Below are 20,083 nucleotides of genomic sequence, written 5' to 3'. Positions count from 1 at the left end.
CTTATTCTTTATTTCAAATCTAAGTTTGTCCTCAGCAAAGATGTGCTTTCCTCCTGAATCTCATCCTTCCTCCATTGGCTTTGAATTTATTAAAAAAATTCAAATTCAGTTTATTCAAAAAATTATTATTGCAGCTTTAGCTAATAGTAATTAGTAGTTTCACTAATAGCTAATAAGATACTGTCTGAAGTATCACACAAGAGGTGTTATATTTTAGATTAGCTGGACAGAATGTTGGTTTCTAATCTTTCATTTTTCAGAGATGTTGTACCAGCAATAGTGTGACCAGCAGGACCAGGGCAGTGGTCATACTCAGCACTGGTGAGGGCACACTTCAAATACTGTGTTCAATTTTTTAGGGTCCCTCACTACAGGAAAGACATTGTAGTGCTGGAGCGTGTCCAGAGAAGGACGATGGAGCTGGCGACAGGTCTGGAGCACACATCTTAGGAGAAATGGCTGAGGGTACTTGGAGTTGTTTAGTCTGGAGAAAAGGAAACTCAGGAGGGACGTTATTAATCTTTACAACTACCTGGAAAGAAGTTGTAACGAGGTGAGGGTCAATCTCTTCTCCCAAGTGACAGGACCAGTTGCTCCAGAAGTGGTTTAGATTGGCTATTAGGAAAAACTTCTTCACTGAAAGGTTAATCAAGCACTGCAGTGAACACACTGCCCAGAGAAGCGATTGAGTCACCATGCCTGGAGGTATTTAAATGATGTGTGTATGTGATGCTTGGGGATGTGGTTTAGTGATAGACTTGACTGCTGGTTTACTGGTTGGACTTCATGACCTTAGAGGTTTTTCTGTCAGACAATGTTGCAACACAGAAGATTGATGCTTCTGCTAATAATTAAATGTTATGTCAGTGCTATGCCTTCTAGTGTATGTTTGCTTCCAGTTCTTTTATCAAGAGAGGTTTACCATACAACAGGCAAACTGGACTTGCTGAATCTTGTGGTTATAGCAGATAGAATATGGAATTCTTTGCTCAAAAGTGTGATACAAGTTCCTTGAATTCTTTAAAATTAATTGCATTAATGCAATTTTTTATTTTGTTAAAGTCCTTTGTTCTTCAAATGTCGTTGAAATGAGGCAATGAGCTCACAATTGATATTATGGGAGAGAGGCCAATTAACTTTTTAAAATCAACATTTCTATTTTTGATGTCTGAGGTAAGGAAGGTGTGTCATATGTGAGGCTATCAAGTTGACCTTATTCATGTCTAAAACACTAATAGAAATGCCAATTCACAAAAAATTATAAATGTAATTTTTTCATTTAGCATTTGAAAGTATTTTTTTCATAACATGAACTGAAATCAAGTGTAATGACAGGAGGAGTTACATTTATATGGGCATACTAATCTGTTTATAGAGAAATTATGCTCTCAGGAGATTATAATATATGGTGTTATTTGATCACTACCAAAAGAAATTAAACTATGGACATATTGTTTTGGAAACTTGTGGGTTTTGGGTCTGTTTATGGTTTGTTTTGTTTCAGTACAGAACACTGGAATTTCTTAAAAATTCTGCTATATTGGATACCTTTAAAAGTTATTGAAGCTAGAGACTATTCAGATTTGTTACTGGCTTTGATTCTCCTGCTAAGCTGAGAAATATCTCGACAAACTTTATTGTGGTTTTTCTCCTTTCTTTTTTTTAAATTTCTGAAGCAGATGTTTTTCCTCTATGTGAGACATAAATTGTAGGATGTTGTAGAGGTGATGAAGTTTACACTTTTCATAGCCTTCAAAAGTTGTTGTAAAATCACCAGCTGCGTTCCCACGGGTTTATCACTCAAATGCTCTACTCTTGTGATCCTTGAAATTCAGTGAATGACAGATTTCACTGAGTCAATTCTTGAAACAAATAATATAGTTTTACTTAATTAGGTGAAACATAATCTTGAAATATGAGATTTCTATTTTTTTTCCAAGTCTTAGAAATCCTTCTTAAATGATTAAGCCCATATGTTCCTCATGCTGTGCAAAACTGTTCAGAGGGAACAAAGCCAGTTAAAAATTCAAGGATCTAGTGGAACTAAAAAGCTGAAGAAGGTGCATAATGTTGAGTGTTTGCACCAAAATTTCCATTTAGAATTATGGATTAATGGGATTTCAAAGCCACAAAACTTTAAATTTCTGTTGGCGAATGGAGGATTCCTGACAACTGAGATCAAATTTTTTAGTGACATGTACACTGGCAAGGACAAAGCTGTTGGGCACATAAAACTGCAAGTCTACTGGCCCCCTTTAGGCTCTGTAAATTATATATAGGACTGCTTTACCCTCTGATTATGGTAGGATTGGAAAGATATGAATGTTATTATGAGGCAGTTTTTATTCTCTCTACTTGTACTACAAAATACCTTGTGTTGCAGAGATGAAAAACAAAGCTGCATACCTATGAAAGACCTAACAAAGTTTATGGATGTCACAAGTTTAAAATGAATGCTTAACGTTAGTGAAAAAGTCATAAAAGAATAAATGTCAATATATTTTTTTCCAATAAAAGAACCAAAGAGGGAGAATGCTTGGGGGAGGAAATTTTCCTTCCTAATTCTCACTCCATCCAGTCCCGGTAAAGGTTGCTCATTGCATAAATCCTGGAAAAGTGATTATTAGAAGCATTTTGTCTTTAAAAGGCATAAAGGAATGGAAAGTGGTAGGCACCTATATTTCACAGGAATCAGAACAATAAGAGAAGCTTAATTCCAAGCTGTCACCTAAATGATATTTGTGAAGTTGTAAAATTAATTTATGTTAACATAGACAAGTAGCAGTAAGTTTCTCACTGGAATAAAAACCCAGATAGTATGTCTCCAGGGCGTAAAAAAATTTGACCTGCAGAGAACTAGTAACCTCATCTTCACTCAACCTGATTTCTATAGGAATGATTGTGCATCCTTTCACAAAATCTTCTGGTGCCTCGAGTGTCAGATATGTTTTGCTCAGACGCAGTGTGGCCCCAGCTGTCTTCTCATGTTCGTGGTGTGGGTTTGCTAACAAGCCTTCACAGGCTGTGGTTCCTGAGGAGGGCAATGCTCCTGTGCCTTTTCAGAAGTCAGCTTGTATGTGGACTTAGTTAATAACCATTTTACACCTAAACTGCTTTAACCCATATGTCTGTGGTTATATCTTACATCAGCAAAAGTAGGTGTTTGGAGCCAGGCTGTCTCTGTCACTAACTCTGTGACTGCATCAGAGACACAAGTAATTTGTAACCTGTATGGTGAGTGACATATGCATAATGCAGAGTTTTCTATGTGTTAATTAATGTTACAGTAAAACCTATGAGGAAATAAAAATTCATGTTTTGAAGAAGGACCTGGGAAGTACAGTAAACATGGTTTCATGTTCTGGGGTTTTTTTCTTCTCTCTAAGTGATTATTTTCCACTGTGTCTATGAAGTAATGCAAGAAAAAGCAGCGTGTGACCCTGGAACTAATGGAGTTGCCGTGCACGTATAACAGGCTGTTATAATTTTGATGCTTTTCTCAACTTATTATTTGATTTGTCAGCTTCAATGACTTTCTTCAAGCAATAAGTGGGGCACAGAATAAGGGTCTACCTGTCTTGCTAGTCACCTACCAAGGAGTCTTGGTTTGGTTTTGACTAATTGACACAAATCGGAAGATTGACCTGCTGCTTCATTTCCAGAATAATATATGAGATATTTACCTACAGCTTGATGAATGAAGGTGGCAAATGAATTATTCTGTACAAAGACAGACTGAATAGTGAGTCTAAACTCTTAACACAGAGTTGAAATTGATGCTATGCTGGGATTGCTGCTGATTGTTTCCTGTTTAGCTCTTTGTCTTGAAAGAAAATATTGACATTTTGGAACCCAAAATTCCCACTCCTATATATTAATTACTTTACTATAAGCCTGTGATAGCTTTCTGCTGACCTGACAAACTGTCTGAACTGATTAGTGGCTGTCTATAGAGTGTTGTTTTAACACAGATGTATTTATACAGCATCCCCTGACATGACTGTGGTAGCTGCTAAAGAAAACCCAAATTAGTAACTTCCCATACTGTTTAAAGGGTGCACCTTTTTCTTCTCTGTATATTTTTATTATTTACCAGTCTCTGAATGTGAAAAATGTACATTATAGTACTGCAGCATGGGAGCACTTCAGTGGCAAGTGAAAAAAGAATGTATAATTTTCGGACTTTTGATAACATGCCTCTTCATACTTGTACTGAGCTAACATGAAGCAAAATGTATTTTAATTCTCAGTATTGTTTCTATTCCAAAACTTCTTTGATACTCTTGTAAATTTAAGGACTGTATGGTTCTTTCTGTAAAATTGGAAATCCTTATGTAGTAAAGCTACTTTCTACTGAAAAGCAATTTTGAACTGGTACCTTCATTCTACACTGCCACTCGTAGGCTTTTTACTTGGTGGGAAAAAAGCTTTCTGGGATGAAATTTTGCATAGTTGATAATAGAAAGATGTATTTCTTTCTGTCTTATGATGGAACTTACATTTGAATGTAATTTTTAAAAAGAAGCAAAAATAGAAACTATGTTTTACTCAATGTTGTGATCTTAGATATCAGCTGGAGTTATATTTTTAATGCAAATATAGTTTTTATTACAGTGCAGGAAACATAAGACATAAAAAATGCATAATGTTAGTCTGTATTAACAACAACTGGTAATTTTTCACTCAAACTTGAGTTCCAAGTCAGTGAAGACTTAAATAAATACATGTGCAGGGAATCAATATGTTCTGTATCTGAGAGTAGTCTGTCTACCCTGTCCTGACGACACCATGTCATAGTACTTTGTGTTGGCATAGGTAAATGGATTGTCATTGTAAACATAGTGGTGCATTTCCACTGTTGGTCTGGGGATGTCCTGATGCTTCAAAATGTGACAGAGCTTCAGCATGAACATGAGGTTTACAGACTGTCCTTCACTGCTTAACCTGACTGTAAAGATTTGCACAGTGGATTAATGAGTCCTTAAACAAAGAAGTTCAGCAACTAAAAAGTGCCCAGAGACCACTTGCATGTTGGGCTAGAAGATTCCTAAGCTGCCTTGCGTTATTGTGTGCTCTCTGCACATTTCATTTTCCCATTTTTCAGATCAGATGAGCGTGTCTGACCCAACTGTTTGAGTGTCTTGTTTGCACTTTGCTATTTGTCTTTCGCTTATTCCTACCACTTCCACCCAATTATCAGGGGTCTGACCTAGATTCGCTATAGCCCAGAGATTGCCTAAGCTGAGAGAGGGGTTGTGCTCTTCATTTTGTGCTTGGAGTCTTTTAAAATAAGTACTTCAGTAGCAACAACAAGCCAGTCTGTATGTAATTATTTTCACCAGCACATTTCTTTTCCCCTCAAGAACTTCTTGAAATGCTTCTTAGTTTTGTGGGTGGCTGACCTATGGTTAAATACAGCTTTTACTTTCAAAGTTAGTTTTTCTCTGCTTAGCTTTCTAAGTAAGTGTTAAAGTTGAATATAGGCCAACTACCTACATGTGCTTTTGCATTCATCTGTTTTCCATTATTTTGTGTTTCCTGGGGCAAGATTGTTTTCTGTGGAGCTATATATAGAGAAAGAGTCCTTAATAAAATCTTATCTGTTCAGCTAGTACTTGCAAGTGTGTTCTCAATCCACTCATGCATTTGAGGAAGAGAATGGAATGGCTTTGGGAAACTTACTCCAGTTAGCTTGTTGAGACTTGTCGCATGGCATATATTTCAAAATTTTAGACAGGTCCCCTGATATTGTAGTGAAAATTATTTGTTTAAGTTATATGATTTTTGTAGATGTGCTTTTCTGAGTGCTTACTTAATTCTATAAGTGCCTTGGTTCGACCATCTTGCCAGAATTTTATTGGTGAAATTCTTATTTATTAACTTTTTCAACAAACATTTCTTCCTAAATATATTTTTCTGAAGATAATAACCTACTGCTAGAATGGAAGGTTGCTTTCTTGTTTACTTCAAATGAGAAAGCTTAATGTAAAAATGCTTTGATTAGAGACGTATATATATGAAAATAAATGGTATAACAGAGAGCTAAAAATGTCAAAGTAGTACAAACCTTAATAGAACCTTAAAGAAATAAAAATATCTAAATTGACTGTTGTAAAACCCCTTCAGTGAACTCATAGCAAAGCATATAAATGTCTAAATAAATTAAATTTGAACTTCAGGGAACTGGGAAGCTAAAGAATAAAGGCATAGCCTATGTAGCAGCTCAAGAGACTATTTTATATTGGAGAAATGCTATATATTTTAGTGATTGAAACAAAAAGGATACATAGATTAGTGCTGAAGGCAGAAGAAGCCAGAGTTGATAAATAAAAAGGGAGAAATTTTCAGAAAACAGGAAAAATTGCAGTCTCTTTTGATGGCCTTTGGACTATGCATTGCAGTTGCATTGTCATCAGTGGTATATCTTTGGAAAGCTAAGGCTTCTCTCTGTTATGCCCCACCTGTAGACGGGGCAAATAAATGAAAAATATGGGGTATTCAGGTGTTGCGGGCACACTACATGAAGATACCTCATTAAATGACACTACAGAACTTGCACTGAGCTTATCTGAAGTGTCATGTGGCTGCCTAAGGAGGTCTCATACCACTGTGCAATAGCTCTCGTGAGGGCAAGGCTTATGGCTTAGCCATGGAGCTGCTCTTCAGTGCAGCAGCTAAGCAGCTTTTGGAGCAGGACCTTTGTACAGGGCTGCACTAGCAAGTGTTACACAGCTCTGCCAGACCACGTGTCTCAGCTGCCACGGGCACCTTTGTGCTGTGCTCTGTGGCTTGCTCTTGTCTCAGTTTCAGCACTGGTATTCCGTATAGCCTGGAAGAAAGAAGTATGGGTGATAGCAAAGTCAGAGGAGGCAGAGATCAAACCTGGATGGCACAGGATGGGACTCAGCTGCCTGAGGTGCTGCATCACAGCCTCAGCAGAGTTATATATCTTTCTGTGTTCACTCAGTCACCAAAGAGAGCCAGGGAGCAATGCCGTGCCATCAAGCATTGTGGTTTTTTTCTGCTGTACACTCAAGATATCAGTTTGATAACATTATATTTTGTCAGTATCCTTGACAATGTCATCTTCCTTTGAGGTTCTTTGGAAATACTTGCAAGAGGTGGATACCTATATTATGCTTAGTGTTACTTTTAAAATAAAAGAGGGAAACTGGTGCTGTGCCTAATTTTATGCTTTAATTAGCAAACACAACAAATACTATATCTTTGATTTTTTAAAAATGGTTTGTGAAAAGTGGCATATTAGAACTGTGACAGGCGTATGATCTGTGTGAATCTTAGCTCACTGAGAGCTGTGTGAGTTGTGGTTATAACTGCATGTACTGCATTCATCTGTTTTCATCTCACAAAGAAGCAAACTGCAATTTTCTCTATGGAGAATAATTAGTAAATCATTATGGTCTGGTATTGAAATAAATTTTAAGGCTTAATTTGAAACTGTTGGAAGACACTCTTAAGAATCCCACTAATCTCAGTTTAGAGTGCTGTACTGATATTCACCCAATCTACTTGCACCTCTCCAGATTTATTATCTATTCAGCAAAACTTTTCTTTTTATTTCACTAACTACAAACATAAAAACTAGGAGTACATAATCCTTCAGCTTTTATTTTCCCTGCTCAGTTTCTCCAAGTATTTCCTAATTTATTTTTGACAGCAACCAGAGCAACAAGAATAATTGCTTACAATAATTATGCCACCATTATATTGCCTAATGAGAACCCCATTTAAATGAAGCATTATTTTAGCTATTTGAGTCATAGTTTTGTACCTATTTGTTCACTTCTAAAGCAAACTTTTGTGTTTGTTTTCTGTACATTGTGGTCAAAATTTATCAAAGTAATACTATTCAAATGTTTATTCACATAATGATTAGATTTTAGGTTAACATAGTCTTTACTTATGTAAGGGACTAGCTATTTAAGCTGTTACCAGTAACTGCAGCATTAGGCCAGTAGGCCAGTAATTATATATAACTTAAATCCGTTTATCCTGAAAAACCCTGAATAGGCCATCTGTCATGGTTTTCTGCTAGCAGAGGTCAGATCTTAAGTCATGATCTTCACAATTTATACCAGAAGGAGTGGGCTATGAAAAAGAGTTAATTGAAACAGTATATTTTAGTTAGTTTAGTGGTAAACAACTATTAAATGGACATATTTAATCTTTGTTGAAAAGGAAACAAAATTTTCTGCCTTCAGTAGATCTGTCACAAATTTTCATTAATCATCATTTGGATTTTTTATCAACTTATTAGATGGTATACCCTGTTAATCCTTGATGACAACATAAGCCTTCTTCAAACTATTTAGCAGAATTTTCTTTATTATAATACATACAACTTAACTTTAATAAATGTTCTAACAAGTACCTTCCAACAGAAAATAAAATTTCACCTTCTGACTAATTTCAAGTCTGTAGTTGTTAACAAGAAAATAGCTGCACCTTTGTTTCCAGAGGTGACTCTGAATTTTATGTCAACTAGCATTCAAGTCAACTATTTAATGATATTCATCAGTCACAGGATACCTACAGGTTTGTGTTGCTGGATATGGCCGTAATTCTCACTAATCATAGAATGGTTTGGGTTGGAAGGGACCTTAAAGATCATCTAGTTCCAAACCTGATGCCATGTGCAGGAACACCTTCCACTAGACTGAATTGGTCAGCACTTCATCCAGCCTAACACTGAACACCTCCAGGGATGGGCGTCCACAGTTTCTCTGGGCAACCTATTGCAGTGCCTCACCACCGTCACAGTAAATAGTTTCTTCCTAATAGCTGATTTAAACCTATTCTCCTTCAGTTTGAAGCCACTTTCCCTTGTCCCCTCATGTCCTCGTAAAAAATCCCCCTTCATCTTTCTTGTAGGCTCTCTTCAGGTACTGAAAGGCCACAATTAGGTCACCTTAATCAGGAGTGCATTTCTTGCAAACACTGTTTATTAAAAATAAGCATAAGCTACGTGCAGCCAGAAACCAATTAAACCAATTATGTTTTATAAAATTATCTAATGAAATATGAGGACAAATGACTAATGGTAATGACAGGTATTGTTACTCACTCTAAAAGAGATTCTGAAAGCTATCTGAAATGAGGTAAGAAAAATTTAAGAGACTGGCAAAGATAAAGTAGCAGTGTCATGCAATGAAGTTGTCACAGATTGTGTTATGAAGAGCAGTAATATCTAAATAACAGACTAAGCCTTTCTTTGTGGCAGTGATGGCCAGTGTCTGGTGTGGGTTCTGTATGACTGACCTATCATAGGCGCAGTATCCAAACTGCTCACTAGCATGAGCTTTCTATGTTTAGGGTTGTCACTGGAACATGGTTTGTGACTGCCCAGATCCTTGTATTTGACAGAAGAACTTCTGTTAAAAATGCTTCTCCGAAAAAGGGGAGATACTTCTGTTGGACCAAACATGCTCTTAGCACACTTTGGTGTGTGTACTTCTGGTATTTCAATGAAATCTGATTTTCTCTTTCTTCTTAAAAACTAATTTAAATTCAGTATTAACTATCCACCCTTTGATACAGGGATGTTTAATGGTTGAATTATGTCTTTCAGACATCTAACTTTTATAGGGTATAAAAAAATAGCTCTTTCTGTCTTTGTCTTCCTATTTTATTTCAATAGTGAGCTCTGCCTGATTCAAAGTGAATTTTATCTTACACCATAAACATAACCTTCTTCTTCTGTAAATAAACCACGTAAGAATGTGGAAATAGGCTTTTTTTGAAATAGGCTTTTAATTTTACATAAGCAGAACAAAGTCCATTAAAGAGTTACTGTAGCTTCTTAAGTACATTTGTATAACTGCATGCATAACTTCATGAGTTAGTTAATACTTCAGCTTATTGTGGATTTTTTGCATGTTAAAATTTTCTGCTATTTCTATATCTTCCTTGAAGGGTTTTCATCTGCCAAGGGCTGAGTATGGTTTATCAGGTGCATTTACCAGTCATGTCTTATTGTTGATTGAAGCTTTGATTTAAGCTGCTTGGCAATCATGTGTGGTTAAATATATGCAAACTCACAAAGCAAAAACATGTACTTTGTTCTTGTTCTCAACTCTGTGTTTGTTTCAAGGCTTTTCTCCTTTCTACTTGGGAGTCTTATGCCTCTGGAATTTACATGGAGAGGTCCTGAGGGAAGGTTTAGGCACCCTTTCATCACTCACCTGTATCAGGAGCGTGCCAGGAGCACATACTTTTGCCTTGCTTTTTGAAAGTCTGAGGACAATTCAATGGAGGTGTTTAACCTTGAATAAGAAAAGCATTTCAGAGAAGAGTAGCTGTGAAATTAACAGCAAGAACCTTTTAGAAAACAAAGTCATATTTGAGGATGATATGGATGTTGCTTATAAAAATAGTTAAAAAAGAAAAAGTAGAATTAAGCTCTGCATAGGCAAATACAGATTTGTGAGTATCTACGTGTATAAAGTTTTTTTTTTAAACATTAAATCAGTAGCCATAAATATACAATTTTCAACATTTTCTTCTGGAAGTCTTTATAAATGCAAAATGGTAGAATTAAAATGCTAAAAATTTACCATGGGTAAAAAAACCCTATTGTGGTTTTTCTAAAGAGCTTTGAGTGATTTAAAATTTTCTGCTTTACAGTAGAGATACTCTTCCTTGTGGGAAAAGAAAATAAAGTGTGACTGAGGACAAACATACTCAATTTTTTTAAGTCTTTAATAACCCAAAAGACTATTTTCTTTGAAATCTTTTAAAGATTCTTGTTGTGGTTTGGGTATAGTATCTGTGAAGTGGTTAGACAAAGCAATGTTAGCTGAAATCATTTTTGTACCAGTCATTTTAAATTGATTTATTTTCAATTATTGAATTCTTTTAAGTAATGAGTGAAATTTAGATTCTTAGTTGTGACAAAAAAGAATCAAAGTCTTGAAGGGCTAAGGACAACTTAAAATACATATTAGCAGTGTAACAGAAAAGAACAAAACAACAAAGGCTGTCTTTAGTTGGAAATAATGATATGGTACAGCACATTAGAGCCACATTATAGTTTCTGAAAATTGATTAGATAATATAGGTAATAATTTAAGAAGATGCCATAGTTAACAGTTTACAGGCTTAAATATACAATTGAAGCAAGTTCTAGAAAACTTGATTATATTAAATATCTAATGCTCTAGAGAGGGCTGCTGATACTGTGATGATGGTTTTAAGGAGCTCCATAGCTAAGTTAAATGACAACTCTCTTTTGTCTTTGCAGCTACAGAAAGGCATTTAGTTGTGCATAATTGGGTTTACTCTTCGAGTAGTACCCTAGTACTTCTGAAAACCATCACTAATAAACAGGACAACATGTCTGAATTCAGAGTCTTACATACACTTAATGCAGAGGTGTTTGATTGTGTATATCCAGTAGCTATACAAGAAAACTGGTACCATTATAGCCTTGGTTGGTATCAGTGACTCATGTCAAGTGAGTAATTTGTGGGCATGTGTTTTCTGTTTTCTGTTGGTCTCTGCGTTGTTTATAATGAGGCTAGAACTTTAGGCATTTTATTTGGTATCAGGTAATTTAGCTGATTGGTACAGGTATGGGTTAGGAAGATAAGGTTTTAGTAGCTTGATGGCCTTTCAAGCTATTTTAATTCAATACTGAACTCACGAACTTATTCCTCTATTTAGAGGGGCAGATGGTACTCAACACTTCTGATGAAAAAAAATAATTTTACAGTTATCAGATTTGTATGTGGAAAACAATTTTTCCACCTGTCTTGAACCACCACTGAACCACCACAGTACTGAATTATACAGGGCTTTTACAGCTGTTGTCACAATCATATATATTCTAATATGACTTTTTTTTAATATTGATGGCTGGTTGAGAAAAGCCAATGGCTCACCTGTGACACAAAAAGAGCAGAAACTATCAGAGATTTCTACTGCATTCAGCCCATCATTCTTTACTAACCCCCTTTTTATTTAGCATTAACATTGTACAAGATGAACTTGAATCCAAAACTGTGTGTGTCCCTTTGCTTGGCTAAATGATAAGTAAAAGTTTTCTCCTCTGAAAAAATATGAATAAAATAATTATTTTATTTTTTAACAAATCTATAAGGGATGAATTAAGATTGTTTTCAGGCAGTTTATTTGTGGTGGTGGTTCTTCAGGTGTATGAGCAAGTGCAAAGTCCTCCTTTCAGTTACGATCTGTGCAGTGGTAGTCATCATTTTGATTGCTTGGGCCAAAAAAAGAATTGCTAATGTTCCAAAGGGTTCTGCACACCAAGAGGAACAGAATAGGACTGTAACTATAATTGGATGATTCCTTGTCTTCACAGCTACAGGCAGTGTAGAAAGGATTGACTGATCACTTACTGAGGGGTGATGGTTGTGTCACTTTTTGGAATGGTCTTCTTGCAAATCTTTGATGGGCTCTTGCTTGAGGTAGATGGCACACACTGGTCTTGGGCACCCACTCCACTACATCTGTGGCTCAAGCAGACTGTGGAGCTCTAAACAAACATATTTTTTAAAGGCTTTGAGAGTCCAGACTTCTTGCCAGCTGACATTACAGAGGATCTGCTGAAGATTGCTAAAATTATGTATACCTGTCTCAACTGTGTAGAAACTCATAACTTAATGACTTCAAGTAGTTAGCTTTGTCGTATTGAACCACAGCTGTTGCCTGGGGTTTATGGTTCTTCATCAGTTCTAAGTAGTATCCAGCTGTGCAGTCATTTTATAGACTATTCCCTAGACTAAATTATTATTTCACTTCATCTGTGATCAAAGTCAAACTATGTAGTTTGCTTTACATGTTGTATGCTTCTATGTTATGTGAAGAGTTGTATTCTCAGGTTGAATTGGCTTATATCCATCCCAGGTGTGAGTTCTCCATGACTCTAGCAATCGTGGAGTATGCATTACTTCTCTACACTAAATACTTTTCTGGAAGAATTCACTGTTCACTTAAAAATGCAGCAATATAGGTTCATTTCTGCTAAATATTTACTTGAAAATTTGATAGACAATCAGAAACAAAGAAAGTAGCCTCATACTTAAAGCTATATTAAAATATAAGCCTATAATAATAAGATAATAATTCATCAGAACTAATAGAATATTAGAAAAGGTCTTCAGTGAAGACCTGAAACTTTACCTCTTAATCAGTGATCAAGCGTGTGATGGTTCAAAAAGAAGCTTCAGCTAACTACTCATGTGAGCTGCTGCTCATCAGTAGGTGTAGCAGACTTTCAAACTCACCTTAGAGCTCTGGGAACTTGGGAAGCATAAGTTTTATTCACATAGTGTCTTTTAAATCACTTAAGTTTACTAGGTTACTTTTACTCTCTTTGCAAAAGCATGTTTATGTGCATTCTGGGGAAGGATGTGTATGAGTGACCATTTAAGGGTTGGGGTTTGGGGATTTTTTTTAGTGGTAGAAAGCTTGTCCAAACTTGGGACAATGGTCAGGAAGTTTACAATCTGAACATTGTTCTGGAAAGAAGTATTTTTTAAATAAAGATTGAAACAAAGTGAAGACTTCCTTAGAAGTTATAGGCTTTTGTTTTTTTATCCCAGGTTCCTGTTCTTTCTTCAAGAAAGTACCAAAGCAGTAAACAGGACTCCGAGGTAGTGAGATGCACCAGTTGAATGTGTAGCCACCTTATTCATAGTGTGCATTCAGAGGAACAGTGAAGTCTGTGATCTTTTCAGAAATAAAAAGCCAAAAACTTATACATACATTCCTCTGGACTGTAACCTTTATTTAGTATTCTTCTGGAGGAGACTTAAATTATTAAATTTAATCCAAATCTGCATTTTGTGGTTTTGTTCTGGTTTTAATTTTTTTAAGGATTTTTTTTCTCAACCCAACGTTATTAGAAGTCAGACTCCATTGTTTTTCAGTCTTGCTTAGTTGGTAAAAAGTATTTGAGTACATGATACAGAAATTATCTAGGATTTGCCATAGAAGCTCAAAAAACCCTGAAAATTCTGATTGGTTGTCCCATATTAATTGCTTATCTTTCCAAGTTGCAGAGGAGGACATATGAATGCATATGATTCTCCTGATACTTCTTCTCCAGTTTCACCTGTATATACTTCATGATATTTTGGATATACAATGAGAAACAGTTAAACATGGATTTATTTTTTGTATCTGGGTACAGGTTACTTAAATGTACAAACTGGTACTTTCTTTACTCATAAACATCGAGTTTGGTATGTAACGGTCTAGTTGCATTTATAGAACTAAGGAAAATAAACAGTCTTGTAGGACTTGCAAGATGATGGATGCTCTAATCCAGTGGAAATTTTAACTGCTGCTAAGTTGGTGACAATGAGTTTAGTCGGTGCTTTAGTTGGATTTTTCATTGTGAAGCCTTTCCTGCATTGTGTTTGTGCTCTGGAGAACTGAGTTCTTTTAAGTTGACACTGAAATATTTTATAATGGAAAAATGGCTTTGAGTCTGCAGTCAACAGGCTTTGTGGCAGTCTTCATGTTACTGTTGCTTTCCTAGCATGATTTTTTATCTCATGTTAAGTTTTCAAGAGACTGAAAAATTATGAGTTCATCTGTAGACTCGCTCACCTAACCACCTCCAGTACAATGAAGCTAAAGCTAATTTCGGGTTATTCCTAACAGTTCCATGAGATTCTGTGGGAAATACAGCTTGGTGCATTTCCTACTTCAAAAATTATATATTAATGGTCAAGTGTGGAAATGGTAGATCTGTTGTTATTCAAGAGGGGGCTGTAGTTTGTCAGACTCAGGCATATTTTGTGTACTGCATGAAATGTATTGCAGAAAAAATAAACCTACTTTACACGTGCATAATATTCAGTGACATTACATAGATGCTACTGTGCCATGTAAGGTCTTTAGCATTATTGTGTGTATGTTCCAGTTTTATTCAGCCTAATGCTAACCCTTTTTGGAATACTAGGCACTCAATCTGGTAGGTTAATCTTTTTGTTTATTATGTCTTATGATGGTACAGAGTAACAAGTTTTAAATTAAAAGCATTATAAGCAACCAGATTAGAAATTGCTTCAGACGTTGTGGAGAATAAAATAGCCCAACGTTATTCTTTGTAATTAATTAGCAAAGTTTTGCACTGAATACCTCCATTACCAATTTCAAGTGGGAAAAACTAGATTGTGAAATTTTAAACATGTTTATGAAGGTTTCTTACACTCTAAACCCACACTTTAGTAGTGCTGCATTTCCCAAATGCGTTAGTGTTATTTAGAAGGTATTTTTTTATTGTTACAAACTAAAAAATAAGTTTGCATTTAATTTACAGTTGGCACATAGCATTTATTGCTGTTGTGTGTATATTACTTTTTGCTATTTACAATGCATCCTAATGAAACACTTTAAGATGAACCAGGTATTCTAGTGTGTCTGGGCATAAATACACGTTTGTATGTTCTTACACTGTTGATTCGCGCTTAATATTTGCTACTGCTTTAGGGCTCTTTCTAGTTATTTCAGGGAATGTGGGGTTTTGTGTCCAAATGCTATATGTTTTTCAGGATGGTGCTTGTCTCACAGTTATTTTGTAATAAAATCCCTCTAAAATAACACTTTTTAAATTAAAGTGACAACTTGATTTAACAGGGAAAGAAGGCACTGCATTTGCTGACACTGAAATGGTATTAATGCATGTAAAGTGTGCTGCAAGTGCATAGCTCTTTTCTAACCTGCAGGGTATCACTCTTCAGATGTTATTTTAAAAATATGTTTATTAACTTGTTCAGATATAACTTAAAAAGTTGTTGTTAAAGGCATGCATCCAGAGACATGCACACAATGATTTCAAAGTGTCAATGTTTCAGGGAATCTAAATTATTTTCAGAATTTCAGAAATTGAGAAGGGATAAGTGGAAGGAGAAAATGTTGGGCTGGTGCCAAGCGATAGCTCGTAACCCTCACAGACTTCCAAACAGCACAAGAACACCCGAGGTCTCAGGTGATGCTTCACATAACTCTTCTTTGGTGAGTGAAAAGTTGCATTTCATGATGGTGGCATGCTCAGATGAACTTCAGAGGTGTTACATTTAATTTATTTTAAAAATTGTCCTGTTTGCCATTGCTTGCATTGCCTCAGTGTGTGAAACCCTTTGATATTTACTCTTTCCATTTGCTTTTTTTTCACCTTTTTGTTATGCATGGTCCATTCTGACTTGCATGCCGTCTATAAATCAATATTGGTGTTTTGTGAATGGTAAAGTCTTTAAGCAGGAGATGACCTAATATGGATTACTTACATTCTTTGTGATTTTAATCAGTGCTATGGCATTTGGTCCCTGATGAATACAGATGGATAATATCTAAAGGTACCTCATTTGCTCTTTGTTCCTGGCTGTAACAGGAACAAAGTATAGTGTGTCTAAACTTGTGTTAGATGACTGGATTTTAAAATTATTTTCATATCTTAAACATGGTGTTGCAAGTGATGGTTGAGATAGCATGCAGAGCTGTAGATGTTCAGCAATGTAAAGTTGACAGTTTACATAGTGGAGTTAATGTGAATCATATGAAATTCAGTAAAGTTATTAATTGATAAGAATTTTAACCTTGCAGTTTTTGCTCATTGAAATAAAACCACTTGCGTCAGTAGACCTCCGCAGGTGAGTAAGAACTGATACTTGTATGTAAAGGCTTCAAACTGCTGTGCATCTAAGAGAAAAAAATTGTTTAGTTGTCTACTTGTTTTAATTCAACTGACTTTTTCATACTACAGCAAGACTGATTATTTGAAACATATTCAGTTAAATATACCTGTAAAGTAAGTGTAAAATAGGCACTATATTTTTCTATCCTAAGAAGCATGAGTGATCAGGAAGTACTACCTTCCAATTGTTGAAACTCGACCAGGATGACATTTAAGCCGAAAGGTGAATAATTATTCCTAACCACTGATGAAGTGTGCTATTCCAAAGAATTATAAATAAAGAGACAGTGGTCTGCTTGAAAGTTGTTGAAGTTTTGGTGAAAAAAAGCCCATACTTAATGTGGCAAAATTATTGCGTTCAAAGGTGAATTATATAGAATGTAAGTTTCTGCTACAGAAGAGAACACAAAAAGGTAGCATTAAAAGTGGAAGATTTTGTAGTTTACTGTATATCCTAGATTGTTAGTATAGCTCACCTTCATCTAGAATACTTTAAGAGAAGGGTTCACCTGAAAGACAACACAGTCATTGGTCACAGCCAACATGGCCTTCATGAGGGAAAAGTCCTGCTTATCCAACCTGATTCCCTTTTATGACAAGGTAACCCACCTAGCTGATCAAGGGAAGCCAGTTGCTATAATCTTTTTGGATTTCAGTAAAGCTTTTGATACTGTCTCTCACAGGATCCTTCTGGACAAACTGTCCAGCACACAACTGGATAAACACATCATGTGATGGGTGAGCAATTGGCTCACAGGTCAAGCACAGAGGGTAATAGTGAATGGGGTGACATCAGACTAGTATCTTGTCACTAGTGGGCTTCCACAGGGCTCCATCTTTGGCCCTGTCCTCTTGAACATCTTCATAAATGACACAGGACTGGAAGGGATAGTTTGCAAATGACACAAAACTGGGAGGTGTTGACTCCCTCGAAGACACAGAGGCCCTGCAGAGTGATCTCAACAAATTAGAGGACTGGGCAATCACCAACCATATAAAGTTCAACAAGTGCCAAATTCCGCACCTGGGCTGGGGCAGACCTGGATGTACCTACAGACTGGAAAATAAGATGTTGGAAAGCAGTGCTATGGAAAGGGACCTGTGGGTCCTGATCAATGGGAAGTTGAATCTGAGTCAGCAGTGCCCTGGCAGCCTGGAGGGCCAACCGTGTCCTGGGGGGCATCAGGCAAAGCATCACCAGCTGGTCAAGGGAGGTGATTGTCCCGCTCTGCTCTGCACTGGTGTGGCCTCACCTTGAATATTGTGCAGTTTTGGGGCACCACAATATAAGAAAGATATTCAGCTTTTAGAAAGTGTCCGAAGGAGGGCAACAAAGATGGTGAAGGGCCTTGAGGGGAAACCGTATGAGGAGCCCTCTTACTGAGGGGAAGAAGAGGGCAGGCACTGATCTCTTCTCTATGGTGATCAGTGACAGGACCCAAGGAAATGGCCTGAAGTTGTGTCAGTGGAAGTTCAGGTTGCATATTAGAAAAAGGTTCTTCACCCAGAGGGTGGTTGGGCACTGGCACAGGCTCGCCAGGGAAGTGGTCACAGCACCGAGCCTGACAGAGTTCAAGAAGTGTTTGGACAGTGCTCTCAGGCACATGGTTTGACTCTTGGGGATGGTCCTGTGCTGGGCTAAGAGTTGGACTTGATGGTTCTTGTGGATCCCTTCCAACTTGGCATATTCTGTGATTCTGTGAAATTAAAAAGCAGTAATTCTATGAAAAGAGAAATTTCATGTACATTATACCCACATTTAATTACTATTACAATTTTAGTTTCACGTTTAATTACTTTTACTATTTAGGTATTACTAGTAATAATGAGGTATCATTAAGGAATTGAGATATGTGGAAATTTGCATATTTTGATTTCTGCTTGACTGCTAGTCCACATTTAATTTGGTTTGATATTCCAGAGATAAGCATTTCAATATATCAGATGGGATTTAGAAATGATGAACTGGCAATATAGTTCAGAATTGTTGAATCCATAAGGTTAGTATCTTTTAACCTTATTAATACTAAAACTTGTTCAAAAATAAGTTTGTGTGAAGCTATATAGACTGCTGCTTAGTTGATGAAGTGTGTAAGAAAGCCAGAGATATAAACAGCTGAGGAAGATATTGTGTGTCCCTTAATGTCTACAGAATTATAATCTTCTCAACAGGAAATAAAACAGTAATATCTCTTGATGCCGACCAAAACCAGTACAGGTTTTCCTGCAGTGATGATAAACTGAGAAGCTGGGGTTTAACTGTAAGTTATGCTAACTATGCGAAAGTTCTGAATAGTGTAGGTATGATGTATCACTGGATGATCTTTAAAGGTCCCATCGAACCCAAACGATTCCTTAAATCTATGATCTTTATATAAACCCCCAAATTTAATTTCAGAACAAGAAAGATCTCCTGATCTGAGTTTGAGGTCTTTGGCTGCCTGATTTCCCTCAAGGTGATGTAATTCCTTGGTGAAAAGTCTATGAAATAGGGTCCATCTAGGTTTCCCTTAGCAGTGTAAGCCTTGAATTTTTAATCTGACAGGTAGTGAGGGGATGTTTAAAAATTTAATTAAAATTTAATTTTATTTTGTTATAGAAAAACGGTGTAATTTAGTACTCAAAAACTAGATGTAAGAAAAGAGTAGTTATCTAAGAATATGGAGTTGGTTTCATCTGAATTATTTTCTTAGTTGTATACCTATTAAGTAGATTTTATTAATCAGGCTGCAGAACCAGCTAGGAAATCCACAATATTATTCCTACAAAATTTTCTATAGACAGTGCTATTAGAAATCTAGTAGTGACTTTAATAGTAACCAAACAATGTTTATCTGTGAATGAAACTGTGGGAGAGATTTAACAGAGAAATGTAATTTTAAAAAGTGCAGAATTATTCACCTAGTATAATGAAGTTAATGATGTCCCTTAATATCTGTTTATGTTAAGGTTATGGAAACTGTTCCTTGTAATGTAGATGTTCCACATCCTTCTGCACAATGCTGCATGCTGCCCCACAGGGCAATTGTTTTAACTATTTATTGCTTTCTAATTTACAGGATCAGCCTAAGCTGTCAGTGGCCTCAGAAGGCATGCCACCCCAGGCCAATCTTGTTGATTTTCCTTATATTTAAAGCCAATTAGCAGTTGTAACCTTGGTTACCATCACCTTCTATGTTCTCACCACGAATGTAAAGTTGTTAAGAGTTCATTTGTGTTTCTTCCCTATGCATACAGAAACAATTAGAGCAGGGTAGATGTAGGCCCAAAGCTTTTGGGTAAGTCTCCCCCAGTGCTCAGTTTCTTCCCCAGTGGATATCAGCATCATTTAATTATTTAAGAGCAGGGCAGATGTGGTCAAGTTTTTTCTTATTTGAGCAGTGATTTCAGTTAGGCTTT

General features: G+C 36.3%; 1 protein-coding gene across 12 annotated transcripts in view; it reads left to right on the top strand.

The window, feature by feature from the left end:
- MARCHF1 (membrane associated ring-CH-type finger 1) overlaps window positions 1–20,083 on the top strand; it is a 231,928-nt gene that overhangs the window by 124,837 nt on the left and 87,008 nt on the right. For 7 of the 12 annotated variants that reach the window (XM_064652382.1, XM_064652369.1, XM_064652370.1 and 4 more), the window contains one exon: window positions 15,866–16,005. The exons of the other annotated variants lie outside the window; for them this stretch is intronic. In XM_064652382.1, coding sequence (XP_064508452.1) covers window positions 15,904–16,005 — 102 coding nt within the window. In that variant the 5' untranslated portion in view covers window positions 15,866–15,903. The remainder of the gene's footprint in view (window positions 1–15,865; window positions 16,006–20,083) is intronic. 12 annotated transcript variants of the gene reach the window in all.

Source organism: Pseudopipra pipra, chromosome 4, assembly GCF_036250125.1.
Source record: "Pseudopipra pipra isolate bDixPip1 chromosome 4, bDixPip1.hap1, whole genome shotgun sequence".
NCBI lineage: Eukaryota > Metazoa > Chordata > Aves > Passeriformes > Pipridae > Pseudopipra > Pseudopipra pipra.
This window is presented reverse-complemented; position numbering and strand designations above follow the sequence as displayed.